This window comes from Mytilus californianus, unplaced genomic scaffold, assembly GCF_021869535.1.
Source record: "Mytilus californianus isolate M0D057914Y unplaced genomic scaffold, xbMytCali1.0.p SCAF_5, whole genome shotgun sequence".
In the NCBI taxonomy this organism is placed as follows: Eukaryota; Metazoa; Mollusca; class Bivalvia; order Mytilida; family Mytilidae; genus Mytilus; species Mytilus californianus.
In genome coordinates this window covers 16,227,348-16,243,520 of record NW_026262701.1, presented here as the reverse complement: position 1 = coordinate 16,243,520, position 16,173 = coordinate 16,227,348, and the positions used below count along the sequence as shown (strand labels likewise).

At 32.3% G+C, this 16,173-nt stretch overlaps 1 protein-coding gene and 1 long non-coding RNA gene across 2 annotated transcripts in view; one reads left to right on the top strand and one right to left on the bottom strand.

The window, feature by feature from the left end:
* Nucleotides 1–3,435: 3,435 nt before the first annotated feature.
* On the top strand, nucleotides 3,436–6,752 carry LOC127701120 (uncharacterized). The gene is made up of 2 exons (XR_007981826.1): nucleotides 3,436–5,561; nucleotides 5,613–6,752. It is a non-coding gene; the product is annotated as an uncharacterized LOC127701120 (long non-coding RNA).
* The window catches only part of LOC127701090 (polyadenylate-binding protein 2-B-like), a 41,825-nt gene continuing 31,905 nt past the window's right edge, over nucleotides 6,254–16,173 (bottom strand). Inside the window, exons 6-8 of the mRNA XM_052204899.1 lie at nucleotides 14,977–15,064; nucleotides 9,951–10,078; nucleotides 6,254–7,360 (exon numbers count right to left, since the gene is read on the bottom strand). Of these exons, the coding sequence (XP_052060859.1) occupies nucleotides 7,324–7,360; nucleotides 9,951–10,078; nucleotides 14,977–15,064 (253 nt within the window). The 3' untranslated portion in view covers nucleotides 6,254–7,323. The remainder of the gene's footprint in view (nucleotides 7,361–9,950; nucleotides 10,079–14,976; nucleotides 15,065–16,173) is intronic.

The window sequence follows — 16,173 nt, the reverse complement described above, 5'->3', positions numbered from 1 at the left end:
TTAGTCGAAGGGAACCTGACAACGTCATGACAAAATAAATTGCTTCGCCTAGCGCAGCTGGATACGACCGCAGAGGTCCAACCTTGAACAGTTTGGGCAAAAATGGACACAATAATCGTAATTGATAGAGGTCTGAATTTGGATTAAAATTAAATATCTGACACATAATAGGTTTCTGACACAGTATAACTGTAGTCAAAGAACTAAGAATCGGTTATATGATTTGAATTTATATTCAATTTTTTTGCTTTTGTGCAATACACTATGCTGTTGCGAATTGAACACCCCCCCCCCCCACCCCCCACCCCCCCCCCCCCCCCCAAATAAAAAAAATTCGCAACAGCATAGTGTATTGCACAAAAGCCCAAAAAAAAAGGGGTACATTTTTTTGGGGCTTTTGTGCAATACACTATGCTGTTGCAAATTGAACATCCCCCCCCCCCCCCAAATAAAAAAAATTTACTCCCCCTTTTTTGGCAAAATTTTTTTTTCACCCCATCCCTTTTATTTTTTACAAAAAAAAAAATAATATTTGAAGAATTTTTCTTTTTAATTTCTGAAATCTGTAATGAGAAAAAAAAAAATGTCACCCCCCCCCCCGCCCCAATTTTTTTTTCACCTCCCCTTCCCCTTTTTCCAAAGAAAAAAGTTTCCCTCAAGATATGGTCATTACCTCAATTCAAATTTCCAATGGAGTTTGCAACCATAATTACCCATTTAAATACATCATAAAAGTCTTAAAATAGAAAATGACATACATAACCATGTCTAAAAATAATATATCTTTAATCAGCATTTTTATTAGTAACTTCTAAAAATAAATTGACAGCTAATCACCTCAAGACAATACAAAATTTCTTTATACATAGTTTTAAAGCAGTGTTAGGGAGGTAATCCAAAAACATTGTACTAAAAGTGATTGTCCATTAACATAGAAACCCTTGTTTTCCCCCTAATTCCTAAACGGTTTGAGCCAATACCCCCAAAAGCCAATTCTAACCATCCCTTTGTGGTATTGAAACTTGTTGTACAATTTTAGAGAGATCCATACACCGTTCCACAAGTTATTGTCTGAATACTAGAAAAATGCTTATTTGGGTCCCTTTTTTGGCCCTTAATTCCTAAACTGTTAGGACCATAACCCCCAAAATCAATCCCAACCTTCCTTTTGTGGTTATAAACCTTGTGTTTAAATTTCATAGATTTCTATGAACTAATACTAAAGTTATTGTCCGGAAACCAAGTGTCTTCGGACGACGACGACGTGATACCAATACAAGACCGCAAAATTTGTTTGCGTTCGTACGAAAACGAAAGACGACAAAAAGACAAACCAATCCACTAAACACCATATTTGAGCATTACGAACCATATAAAAACTGGGGTGATCTCAGGTGCCCCGGAAAGGGTAAACCGATCACCCGCCATGATGCTCATGATAAATACAAATTGATGCCACAATCGATGAACAAGAGGACGGGACTGTTGTTACGACAGAACATATTCGTGGTCATCCTTGACACAGATCTCCGGTAAACCAACTAGACTTAGTGATAGCGTCCGTAAAATTCGAAGGAATGACTTCAGTTTTACTATACTTGGAATCCTTCGATTCAACGAGCTTCCTCGTAAGCAGCAACCCTCTATCAAGGAAATCATGATAGGAAACGCAAGCTCTGGAATATCGTATCAACTGGGAGATATAAACTTCATATGCAGGCACTGTTGGAATGTTACTACATACCAATTGGAAAGTTCCCAATTTAGAAGCTGAAATCATCCGTTTAGTCGTAACTTATTTGTTCTCAACCGACCCTCGTTGTCAATTTCTAGATGTAAGCCAAGATATGAAGCAGACTTAACTGTATCAGTGGTATCCTTCATTTCAAGTCCGATAATTTGAATTGTTTAGCCAGAGGACATTATCTATATAGCAGAACGTGAAGTTAAAGGATGCTAGATTCTTTTCATTTTCCACAAGAAGCTCTTGAATGAAGTATACATCATATAAATAAAGGAAAAAGGACAAGAAGTGGAGCACAGTTGGATTCCACAGAAATGCCGATCATTATTGAAAAACACGTCCTCCAAAAGTAGCAATCCTGTCAATAAAAAAATAAGTATTTTGATGTCAGTTTCAGAGAATTGTTATTTGAATCGGAGTTTTTATTTGATAAAGTATGATTTATCCTTTCCTATTTTGTTCTTATAAAACACCCATGCAACCACGCATCCCATATTGTCTGATAGGACTCTAAAAGAGCTTTGGAATTTCTCAGTAACATCTGATTCACACCAACCCGAGAGTAGGTAGTTCGATTGCTGATAAAATTCATATTAAGTTTGACCGAAGTTTCGTGTAGCATTTGGCAGATGCGGAAATAAAACGTTGTTTTTAGGACACTTGTGTAATTTTGGTATACAGTACAGAGAAGGATTGTCATCTTTAGTTGAAATCACAAAAGGAACATCGAACACACCTATAATTATTCAGGATTTTTGGGAATTTATCAACGGAGACAACAACATATTTGTCATGTAGGTTGGACAAGCGCTTAGCAACATTTGGGTCTTTTGAGAAAGATGTAGCAAGAGTGTACATAGACCATTTAAATTTTTGCCTCAACCGATCCAGAAAGAGTGTCTACGTGTCTTAAAAATACGAAAGTATTTAAAAAATTTGTTCTAATTTATGGATTTACGGTAACAGTATTTGGGTCCTTCGGTCAACACATTTCGTAAAGAGGTGTTGTTGACAATGTTCAGGTCACTAGTAATAAGGTGGTCAGCCAGATTATATATGAATGGGGAAATAGCACAGTTGCAATCAAGTGGTTAAGACACTGATATCCTGTAATACGTGTTTATAATTAATTATTTTAGAACTTTGATGGCAAAGAAAAGCTATAGAATAAAATGCTCCGCTGTGCGCAGCTTGATACGACCGCAGAGGTCGAACCCTGAACAATTGAGGCAAGTATGGACACAACATTCAAGCTTGATACAGTTCTGAATTTGGATTGTGATTAAATATTTGACACAGCATAGGTTTCTGACACAGAATGAATGTGGTCTAAGAACTTATTTTTTTTTAATTTACCTATTATGGTCCAATATCCAAAATCTAAATACATACACGGTTAGATTCAGCATAAAGAACCCCAATAATTCAAATTCTGTTAAAATCAAACTAAGTTTAATTTTGGACCCTTTGGACCTTAATGTAGACCAATTTGAAAACGGGACCAAAAATACGAATCTAAATACACGGTTAGATTCAGCATTTCAAAGAACCCCATAATTTCAATTTTTGGTGAAATCAAACCATATCATTATTATTTGCATTTATATCTAAATAAAAAATAACCAACTTAAAATGGAAAATTTTAAAGAACCCCCCCCCCCCCCCCAAATATTTTGAACCCCCTTATGTTTCATCACCCCCAAAATCAATCCCAGCCTTCCCTTTGTGGTATGGTACCTTGCAGTACAATTTCAGAGAGATCCATACACTTGAACACAAGTTATTGTCTGGAAACTGTAAAAATGCGTTTTTTGGCCCCAAATTTCCTAAACGTTTAGGGCAATTACCCCCAAACTCAAACCCAGCTTTCCCTTTGTGATATGGAACCTTGTAGTACAATTTCATAAAGATCCATACACTTACAAGTTATTGTCCTGAAACTATAAAAATGCTTGTTTTTTGCCCCCAATTCCTAAAATTTTGAGGCAATTACCCCCAAACTCAATCCCAGCCTTCCCTTTGTGGTATGGTACCTTTCAGTACAATTTCAGAGAGATCCATACACTAAATCACAAGTTATTGTCCGGAAACTAGAAAAATGGTTATTTGTGGCCCCTTATTCCTAAACGTTTTGGGCAATTACCCCCAAACTCAATTCCAGCTTTCTCTTTGTGATATGGAACCTTGTAGTACAATTTCAGAAAGATCCACACACTTACACACAAGTTATTGTTAGGAAACTAGAAAAATGATTGTTTTTTGCCCCTTTTTTTGCCCTAATTCCTAAAATTTTGAGGAAATTACCACCAAAATCAATCCCAGCATTCCCTTTGTGATATGGAACCTTGTGGTACAATGTCAGAGAGATCCATACACTAACACACAAGTTATTGTCTGGAAGTTACAAAAATGCTTATTTTTGGCCCCTAATTCCTTAACTGTTGGTGCCATAACCCCCAAAATCAATCCCAACCTTCCTTTTGTGGTATTGAACCTTATGGTAAAATTTCATAGAGATCCATTTACTTAAACTAAAGTTATTGTCTGGAAACTAAATGCGTCTTCGGGCGACGCAGACGACGACATGATAGCATTATATTTTTGCGGTCGTATAAAAAATATCGGTTACATCATTCCCAATTCCAACTGGTCTGAAAAGTCTGTGATGGGCAATATCCGAGAGGATAGCTGTAAGTTTGTATTGGTTTGAATGGGTATTTGTATCTAGTTTACAGAGGTTAAGAGAATGAAGTTTTGAAATGGATAGTGAATATAGCTTTGTGCAGTTGTGATGAATACCCAACAACCTCTGTATAAATGACAAACATCATGACGAGCAGGTGATATATAACAAGAACCATCGCTTCGTCTACATTGGATAGCAGTATAATGAAAATTGATTGAAAGATTGAAAAATAAAAATAAACAGCAAACAAACAACAAAATAACACAAAACAAACAAAAGACATCTAAGAGGTCAACACACCGTGATATACTCAAGGTTTTCATTTGTTTTGTTGAAGCCAGACATATATACGTATACATGTCTCTGTTGAAGCCCACCTTTTTCTAATGCTTTCTATAAGCTCCTTCAGTTTGAAAATCTGATAAAGCATGCCTCATATGTAGACAAGTTCATTTGTACCAGATCACTCAATTAACTGTCGACACAGAGATGTCTCCTGGTCTGTAATTTTGATAATAAAATGCAAATGTTGAAATTGAAATAGCATTATTTGAATACAATGTATGTGAAATATGCAAAATATTCAGTCGATGAACCATGACTTAAGGTACAAGGCAAAATGGCAAAATATTTTCCTTGGAAATGAAGATATGCCAAACCTTAAACAACTGGATACAAAATATTATTGACTTTTAATATCACAAGTAGTTCTCCATAAACTGACCTAATAACAAACTACCATTTAAACTAAGGAAATGTGTTAGATAATATAAATAAGAAGATGTGGTATGAGTGTATATGTATTTTTGGGTGTTTCATAATTTGTTTGTATAGCAGTAAGAAAAGACATTTTTATACTGTTTTGTTGAGTTAGTGCCTTTAAAAATTGATCACTTAACCTGCAATAACTATAGAACAAATTAAAACTCAGACAATATCCACTGAAGATAAATCATTCAAGTCGTGGTGTATAATTTATTGATAAAAAAAGGGTAAAAGAAATCAAGACTGAACTTTCTAGATAGCGGCTAATGATTAACTTGAATGCAATCATCAACCAGGATCTGTTTTGTCCTACAGGTACTACTGTATATTTATACTGACTTATCCTCCCAAACTTTTGTCCTACAGGTACTTCTGTATATTTATACGGACTTATCCTCCCAAACTTTTGTCCTACAGGTACTTCTGTATATTTATACTGACTTATCCTCCCAAACTTTTGTCCTACAGGTACTTCTGTATATTTATACTGAATTGTCCTCTCAAACTTTTTCATCAAATATTGTTTCATTTTTTTTATGAAAATGTAAAAAAAGGTTTCCAATGTAAATATACGGTGACCTATAGTTGTTAACTTTTACATCATTTTGGTCTCTTGTGGGAAGTTGTCTCATTGTCAATCATACATCTTATTTTTATATACCAGACTAACAAAACAAGGCACAATATTTAAACAGAAAAACATGATGTAATTTTGGATGAATTAAACCTTGGGAGTCCCTGTAACTTCCAACTTGTTGAGGTTATACTGAATAAACAATTATTACAACTATGCTTAGATCTTCTAAATTTAACTTCTGTATGGTGTGGGTTAGAGAACAACCCCTAAAAAGAAATTCCTATAACCACATTTAGATTGCTGGTATGAAAACAGAACAGTTCCAGTTACTTGCTCAATGCTGGTGGTTTACCCCAGCACTAAGGATTCTTAAATAAGTAAAACTGACTTCCATGAAGTTGTATTGAAGGTGTAATGCTACACAATAGAAACAGCTATGGACAAGGCAAATATCTTGTAGAACAAAATAAAAATCATTAAATGTCACTTTTATATCTTTATTTCAAGTACTTCTTTTACATTTTTTTTTTCTTTCTTTCTTTCGTTCTTTCCTTTTTTTTTTAACCTTTTTTTAAAAATTGATTTCTTTTATTCCTATATTTTTTTTTATTAAGATCACCAATATTTTCCTTTCTTTTTTTTAGATTCATCCCACCTTAATTTTTTCTCCCTTTTTTTCTCTCACCATTCAGATATTTTTTTCTCTGCTTTTTATTTATATCTCATTATTTTTTCAACTTATTTTTTTTCTCCTTTTCTATTTTTCTCTTTTGCTTTTTTTTAACCCTCCCTCCTGATTTTCTCCTAGTCTAAATCCTTTCCAAAAGCAAGGCATAACATTTCTAAAAAAATGAAAATTATTGCACATTAAAACAATTACATATGCCTTGCTGTTGGAAAGCAACAAAACCAACAGATGTTGGCATTGCTGGTCAGCTCTGATGGTGGCAAACCTGAAAAAGAACCTGTCAATCAATGAATCAAGACAAGTTACACCTTTATATTTGACCAATCAAACTCAAACATGATCTGTCTGTCAATTGAAGAATGCAAATTACATGCCTACATTGTTCCAAATTAGTTCCCATATGAAGAAGGTTCCTTAGTATCATGGACTAACCCATTTGACAATTATCAATCAAAATTACTTGAAACATAGAAATGTCTATAGGTACAATTGTTTTTTTATGTTTAATGTTTTTATAGACAAAGGAAACATTTTTGGTGTTTTCTCTTTTTTATTGTTCATACTTTGCAAACAAGCATGAAATCTTTTAATAAAATTTAAAAATATTTCTGTTTCTTAACCTATTTTCTCTTTTTTTCTTTGACAGGGATTTATAAATCTGCACGTTTAATTTTAAAATTTAAAAGAGTAAAACATTTCTTTTTTTTTTAAAACAATTTGCCTTTTTTCTAATGTTAAAGAGCTGTACAACAGTTTTTATATGATAAAATGAAAGATATTTATAGCAAAATGATAAATAAATTTGGCATCTTCTGGACTGGTAAAATGACCACAATTTTTTGGTCGCCGTAAAATATGGTTCTTCAATATGGGGAGTAGTATGTTGCCCTTCTGAATCGACTGAAAAGATAAAAACATAAAAGATTAATACAAATAACACAAGCTCAAAATCCTTATGAATCAAATCTGCGATCAATTTAAAATTTCTAAACTACACATATCAAATTTTTGAAATATTCCAAAGGTTACTTATATCCACAACTCAAATAAGTAAATGCCATGTACTTTTACTATTTTGTCCAATATAAGTTCCTATAGTTGTGATGTCCATAGGCATTAGGTAATCTGTTCTTATACATGTCTTTTAAACCTAATCTTAATGACAGTATATCACCATCAAGTTATAATAACATTAAATCTGAGATTTCTTTTCAATTTTTGAATTGAAAACACAAATTGAAATATTAAACCTTCATATATTTAATATAGTAGATTGTAAACTGAGATTGATTCCAGGTCTATTTGTGTATTCCCCTTCCAGCTGGATTAACCTGAAAATAAGCATGATTTCAAGATAGCTGCAGAGTTTGTTTCTCTCACACATTTATACCCTTTAAGGTAGATGGGGGGTCTTAATTCAAATCCATAGAATTTTTTGATAATTTGTCAAAATGAAGTTTATATCATGCTTTTTTCAAAAATTTAATAAAAAGTATGGGTCTCCGTGCTTTTTTTCACGCTACGGGTTGAGCAAAATTGTCAGATTTTGTATAGATTATGCATGGAAAACCCAAATTTGGGTGATAAAAAGAAAACTACACCATAGAATTTTAAAATAAAATATGAGAATATAGCTCTAATAATTTGCTTTCAGATAAGAAAATAAAATAATGGGGTCACGGGACTTGTTTTCTTACTACATTATAAAAGAGGTAAATTCACAACACATTCTATTACAAAAGTTACTTTATCGAGTTATCTCCCCTTTTATCTGAGTTATCTACCCTTATATGGCAAAATTAAAAAAAAAATGAATAAAACAAAAATAATCTGATTTTTGTAAAATATAGCTGTAAATATGATAAAACACATAATTTTCTATATTAAAATGAAAAGTCTTACACATAAATTACATACCACTCTTAAAATTTGCACATTTCATTAAAGATCTAGACCGAATGTTATCTGCTTTTTCAAAATCCAAGATGGAGGAAGACACCCTATCTACCTTAAAGGTTATAAATTCACTGTTTAATTAAAGTCAAAGGCAAGGCTGCCATTGCATCTTTCAATGATGTCGCACCATCACTCATTTCAATAAAATTACATGCGATGTCCTGCTAAGCATACACCCACTCGTAATCAGATAACTGGATGTAAGTGTCTCTCAGATCTGAAAAGCACTCGCATGTTACAAATCATAATTTCCAAGCTGCTGACTAATATGAAGTGATACTGTTCAGTAGCACTTGAGAAAATGGTGACGAAACATATTGAAAAATTCAAAGTATCTGACAGATCAAAATAGTGGTTACACATTACTACTTATAATTATCAAGCTAATATGAAGTCATTCTGTTCAGTAGTACCTGAGAAAAGTGTGACGGAAATATTTGTTGTAAGTATGGACAGATAAGGTGAATGCAATATAGCCTCTAATCCTAGATTGGGAATATAAAATAACAAATCACAGTGCACGATGAAAGAACTTTTACTTGAGTGGAAAATTACTATGTGGTAGAGATCTGTCTTGATAACAATGAAATAATAATCATTTCCAAGTTTCGTTTTTTTGCCTTATCTTTGGATTTGTTTTTTTTTTTCAAATTCTCTTTTTACTTAAGCATTAAGGGGATCAGTTTGTGCAAGTCATAATCAATGTTATAAATTCAAATTTCTTACCAAGTTAGACCAAACTTGAATATGCATACATGTGGGTTAGAACTGATTATAATGATCCAGCCAACAATATCAATGTTCTGAATTCACTGTCTTAACACTTAAATGGCATTACCACAAATGTACAATGTGAGACAGCAGAAGAGCCTGACATTAAGTACAACAACAATATCGCTTTAAAGTACATTATTGCGTTTTTATCTTTTTTTCATAGACTTAAAATACAATGCCTATGTTGGCCTTGACTGATGAAACCCCGTTTTTTCAGTATTCAGATAATTTGGATATTAGGATAAAAAAATAAATGGTGAATAAAATTTCCCTGGTTTAATTTGTATTCTCATTGTAAAAATTGGGTTTCAGTTGCTGAAAGTCCACATTGCAGTTCATATTCTTATGTATACTAAAATAGGCACGACTGCTAAAATAATTCTTGCTTTCAAAATGAGGAGATAACACTAATTAAAAATGTCATCCACAGATTTCTTACTTGGACAATTATTGGTAAAGAGAGATAACTCGTGTTAATTTGATTCTTATATTCTAGCTAATTTCAAAGACCAAATGAGCTCTCAAAAATAAAATGCTGCAAATTACCTCCAAAACAATATTTTACTTGTGCAGTAAAGAAAAGAATTGATGAAAGAGAAAATAAGATGCCACAATATTGGCTGAAAATTGTAATTTGTGAAAATAATTAGATGTGAAATTCAGTTGATTTACAGTATAACAAATTGGTAAAAAAAAGACTACTTATACAAGAATGTCTGAAGGTTCTTTGGACTTGTATTTTTGTTTTCTATTATCCTACCTGAATCTGCCTCTTGGTCTTGGTTGGTAATATCCCCCTGGTGAACCTCTATAACCCCCTCCTCTACCACCTCGTGGTCGTCTGTTGGTTGAACTGATACCTGGTCTGTTGGTTCTTTTAGCTGTTACCTTTAACAAATATAACACAAAACTGTACAATATACAAAAGGAAATTCAATTTAAGATCTAGCTTAAGTAATTGACCTGATGCCCTACAGAATTCTCATTTATGGCAAGCTGATAGATCTATTTTAAACAGACATACATAAAATATGGAAATACATTCGATATTTGCATTTTTTTCATAATGATAAATAAATTAGCTTCACGTGAAAAGTGGACAAATTTTGGTTCAGGTTCATGTTGTATGCCTAAATGAAGTTTAATTGTAATGTCATGAAATTTCAAGTTCTACAATGAAGCAATAAATTATAAGATGGCAGTCATTTGACTTAACCTTAGTATCATTCTTATTTGAGATTTGTTATGTTTATAGTGAAAGTCATGGTAGTAATTTATTATAATATTTGTATATTTGATAGGAAGCTGTAATGTCATGAACATTTTGAATTCTACAATGAATGATTTATCATTAGATGGCAGTTCTTTGACTTAACTTTAAAATCATTCTTCTTCATATCATGTTAATAGTGAAAGTCAACATAAATGTAGTAGTAATTCATTAAAAAATTGGATTGTTAAGAAACAGAGACCTCAATCAGTGCATTTTGCATGGTTCTCACTAAGGATTTTTAACGGCAAGTTAATTGACTCACAATTTATGACCATCCATAGTCCAGACAGTAAAAAGAAAAGTGATGTCACTGCTATTATTTAAGTTTTCATGACAAAACAAGCAACAAAATGATGATATTTGTGCTCAACTGATACATCAATGCAGCTCTGGACTCACAGGTTCAGAAAATGATGAGTCCAGACAGATTTTCATTAGTCCAGGATTCCTGGACTCAACTATTAAAGTGAGAACCCTGTTTTGTTTGATAATAATAATTTCGTTTTTTCTATGTTTGAAGCATTTAATTGTTTTTAACAAATCCTTTCCCATACTCTTGGTTCATTCTGAGTTACTACATGTATATATGCCCTATATTATTCATCTTTGCTAGCCAAGGGTTACGATCCACTTCCCTCCTCTCCACCCTTGGCGGATTGAGATAGAATTTCGGAGACACAAGGTAATGATTTTCATTGGTTGCAGTCGAAACTCGCTGCATCCAATCAAAAAGCGCCTATAACATGATCACGTGTAAATGTAGAAAGTGTATGTAAACAATTGGCACATGCTTATTGTGCAACAAGTCTTTACATCCCTAAACATACGACTATATTTAGTGACAATTTGAATGTTTTTAATCAATTAATAGAAGTTCCTGTGTATGGTTCTTGCACAAATGCATGAATGTCAATGTATATTTTCGTTTCCTGCTTTACCAAGTGTGTAGAATCTAGACGCTACCGTGTTTTTACCTCCAAATTGAAGAGTTCAAGTGCTACCATTGGTCAAGAATAATGTATTCGGAATGGGCATGACTTTAATCTACCGATAGATGGCGCAACATTGTTATCATAAATGTTGGCTTAATCTGACAAGGGTGGAGAGGAGGGAAGTGGATCGTAACCCTTGGCTAGCGAAGATGTATATTATTATTTATCTTGCAATTAAGCATATCTAAGAATCAAAAAGAATTTAAGATTAAAATTTCTGAAATGAACATTCCCTGAAAAAATATGACTTTTGCAATTTGCTGATTTAAATTGTATTGATTGATTGTATGCACACTTCTCATATATAGTCACTGGCCATATTAAGCCTTATTTGTGATAAGATTAAATTGATATCAGTAAAATTTTATTCATGACATTAAGTAATACAAGTTTGTGGCATTTGTACATTATACACTTAACAATGGTCAAATTCATCAAAAATATGTAGTTTTGAGTGTTGCAGTATGAAAATAAAATGCTTCGCTGGGGCGCAGCTTGATACGACCGCAGAGGTCGAACCCTGAACAGTTGGGGCAAGTATGGACACAAAATTCAAGCTTGATACAGCTATGACTTTGGATTGTCATTAAATATTTGACACAGCATAGGTTTCTGACACAGGATGAATGTGGTGTAAGAACTGGAAAAAATTTAATTTACCTATTATGGTGGAATATCCATAAACTAAATTGTTTGTTAATTTCAATATATCAAAGAATATGTAGAATTCAATGTTTGATGTAATGTAATAAAGTTGAAATTTGGACCGTTTTTGTTCAATGTGGACCAATTTGGTAACATGTATAAATAATCAAAAATCTAAATACATGGGAGCCCATTTAAATACATCATAAAGGTATTAAAATAGAAAGTGACATCATAGTCATGGCTAAAAATAAACAAAAATCCTTAATCAGCAACATTTAAAGTAATATCTAAAAATAAAATTCCTTTGTAACCATAAAAGCCCATTTAAATACATCATAAAGATATTAAAATAGAAAATGACATCATAGTCATGGCTAAACATAGCAAAAAACCCTTAATCAGCATCATTTAACAGTAATATCTAAAAATAGAAATTACATCATAAAGGTATTAAAATAGAAAATGACATCATAGTCATGGCTAAAAATAAACAAAATCCTTAATCAGCATCAGCAACATTTTATAGTAATATCTAAAAATAAAATTCCTTTGTAACCATAAAAGCCCATTTAAATACATCATAACAGATATTAAAATAGAATATGACATCATAGTCATGGCTAAACATAGCAAAAACCTTAATCAGCATCATTTAACAGTAATATCTAAAAATAAATATTTCTTTGCAACCATAAAAGTAAAATAGAAAATGACATCATAATCATAGCTAAAAATAAACAAAAACTTTTTTTATTGGCAAATTTTAAATGGAGTTTATTATACTAAAACAATAAATTTGCAACCATAAACATGATAAAACCCCATTTAAACACATCATAAAAGTATTAAATAATTCAACTACATCATAAGGCTATAAAAATAGAAAATGACTTCATAGTCAAGGCTAAAGGTAAACAAAAAACCTTCATCAGCAAAATTTTATATTGGCAAATTTCCAATGAAGTTTATTACACTAAAATTGTTGGCAAATTTCCAATGCATTTATTAACAATAAAGTTATTGGCAAATTTCCAATTTACATAATTTAAAAGCAGTGTAGATGAGATATTTAAATGAGTTTGAATTACCAACCTTACACTGCTTTTAAATAATGTTCTTTACTCAATTATTTGTCTATTAAAATGGAAACCCTTGTTTTTTAACCTTTTTTCCCCTTATTCCTTAAACATTAGAGCCATAACCCCCCCCCCCCAAAGCCAATTTTTACTTTCCAATGTAACCTAAATTTCCAATATACATAATTTTAAATTTCAATTCCTCATGATATATAACCGTATCATTATTATCTTCTTTCATATATAAATCTGAAACAACCATCTTTAAATGGAAAATTTTAAAGAAAAAAAAAGGAAAAAAAAAAATCCTACCCCCACATTTTTTCAACCCCCTTTTGATTCATCATCCCCCACCTCAATCACAACCTTCAATTTGTGGTATGGTACATTGCAATACAATTTCACAGAGATCCATACACTTGAACACAAGTTTTTGTTGCAAACTAAAAAAATCCTTATTTTCGACCAATATTTGGCCCCTTATTCATAAATGTTGGAGCAATTAACCCCAAAACTCAATTCCTACTTTCTCTTCGTGATAAAAAATAATTAACTTAAAATGTAAATTTTAAACAAAAAAAAAAGGAAAAAAAAAAATTACCCCTTTTTTGACCCCCGCCCCCCTTATGATTCATCACCCCCACCCCCCTTTCCCCCCAAACCAAGCTCAATAACAGCCTTGCCTTTGTGGTATGGTACCTTGTAATACAATTTTAGAGAGATCCATACACTTGAACACAAGTTATTGTCTAGAAACTAAAAAATGCTTATTTTAAACCCCTTTTTAGGCCCCTTATTACTAAACGTTTTGGGCAATTACCACAACACTCAATTCCAGCTTTCCCTTTGTGAAATGGAACCTTGTAGTAAAATTTCAGAAAGATCCATACACTTACACACAAGTTATTGTCATGAAACTAGAAAAATGCTTGTTTTTTGCCCCCTTTTGGCCCCTTATTCCTAAAATTTTGAGGCAATTAACCCCAAAATCAATCCCAGCATTGACCCTTTGTGATATGGAATCTTGTGGTACAATGTCAAAGAGATCCATATGCTAACACACAAGTTATGTCTGGAAGTTACAAAAATGCTTATTTTTCGGCCCCTTTTTGGCCCCTAATTCCTTAACTGTTGGTACCATTACCCCCAAAATCAATCCCCACCTTCCTATTGTGGTATTGAACCTTATGGTAAAATTTCATAGAGATCCATTCACTTAAACTAAAGTTAGAGTGCGAAAACCATTGTGTATTCGAACGACGACGCCGGACGACGACGACGACGACGACGCCAACGTCATACCAATATACGACCTCAAAATTTTTTTGCGGTCGTATAAAAATAACCATTTATACATTGTCTCATTTCTAATACTTAACTGTTCTCTGCAACAAACAGGATATAATGCACAGCAAGACTTACAAAATTATTTACCAATTCTAAGCCTCATTCAAATAATTGAGTTATTCTGATACACTTCAAATATTTGTGACTGTATAACAAGATTGATAATATCTTAGTATACAAGGTACATTCTATCCAGTGTTGCTGGATAAATAATTCTATGTTCCATATTTACATACTTTTATTTGTCTTCCTCTAAAGATTGATAATATCTTAGTATACAAGGTACATTCTATAAATAATTCTATGTTCCACATTTACATACTTTTATTTGTCTTCCTCTAAATATTTACATACTTTTATTTGTCTTCCTCTAAATATTTACATACTTTTATTTGTCTTCCTCTAAATATTTACATACTTTTATTTGTCTTCCTCTAAATATTTACATACTTTTATTTGTCTTCCTCTAAATAAAGAATCATCTAATGCTTGAGCTGTTGTTACTGAATCCTTGTCTGCAAATTCTACATAGGCAAACCTTCAAAATGACAAAAATATAGTTTGAATGAATACCAAACAAATATTTTAATGTTCAAAAAAATGAACTAGGAAAGCCAAGACATTAAATCATCTTTGCTATACAAGTGTCATTCTTTAAAAATATTATATTCAACAAGTATTTTGTGTTTATTGTGGAGATTTAACTTTTGTATTTAAACTTTTAATACTTTTTTTAAAAGAAAATAATCTATATTTATTGAAACAGATTTATTCTTTAGACAGGTCATCTTCAAACAGTAACATGAGTTATTTTCAATTGTTTACTAAACCAATTAAAACAAGAGGCTGTTAGATTGACAGCAAACTGGAATTTCCTGCATGAAAATGATATTTGCAGATCTGGTCCCCCAAACAGGATCAAATAAAATAAATGGGGAAAGTGTCCATGGGACACAGATGATGCCCCTGCTTGCATATATTGTTAAAAGGGATTTAACTCAATAACTGTAAAAGTGACTCAACAAAAATTTGTACTTGATCTGAGTTTTGTGGTAATAAGCATTGTGTATACGTTTCATAACATAGATCTGTGTTTTGTGGTAATTAGCATTGTGTATAAGTTTCATAACATTTGGTTGAGGCAAACTAAAGTTAGAGAACAGAAACGAATATTTCAGCAACTTTTCCATTTGTAAAGGGGCATAACTCTAGAACGGTAAAAATGACACCACCAAAATTCCAACTTGATCTGTGTTATGTGGTAATAAGCATTGTGTATAAGTTTCATAACATTTGGTTGAGGCAAACTAAAGGAGAGAACAGAAACAAAAAAATTCAGCAATTTTTCCATTTGTAAAGGGGCATAACTCTAGAACGGTAAAAGTGACAGCACCAAAATTCGAACTTGATCTGTGTTATTTGGTAATAAGCATTGTGTATGAGTTTCATAACATTTGGTTGAGGCAAACTTAAGTTAAAGAATGGAAACCAATTTTGGGATGTACGGACGGACGTACAGACGGACAAGGGTAAAACTTAATGCCCCCTCTGCAACGACGGGGGCATGAAAATGTTAATTAATTTTTGTAGTGTTCAGAAATGGAAAGGCAAAAATCAATTTAAGTATCACTTTTCACTACTTAAAGG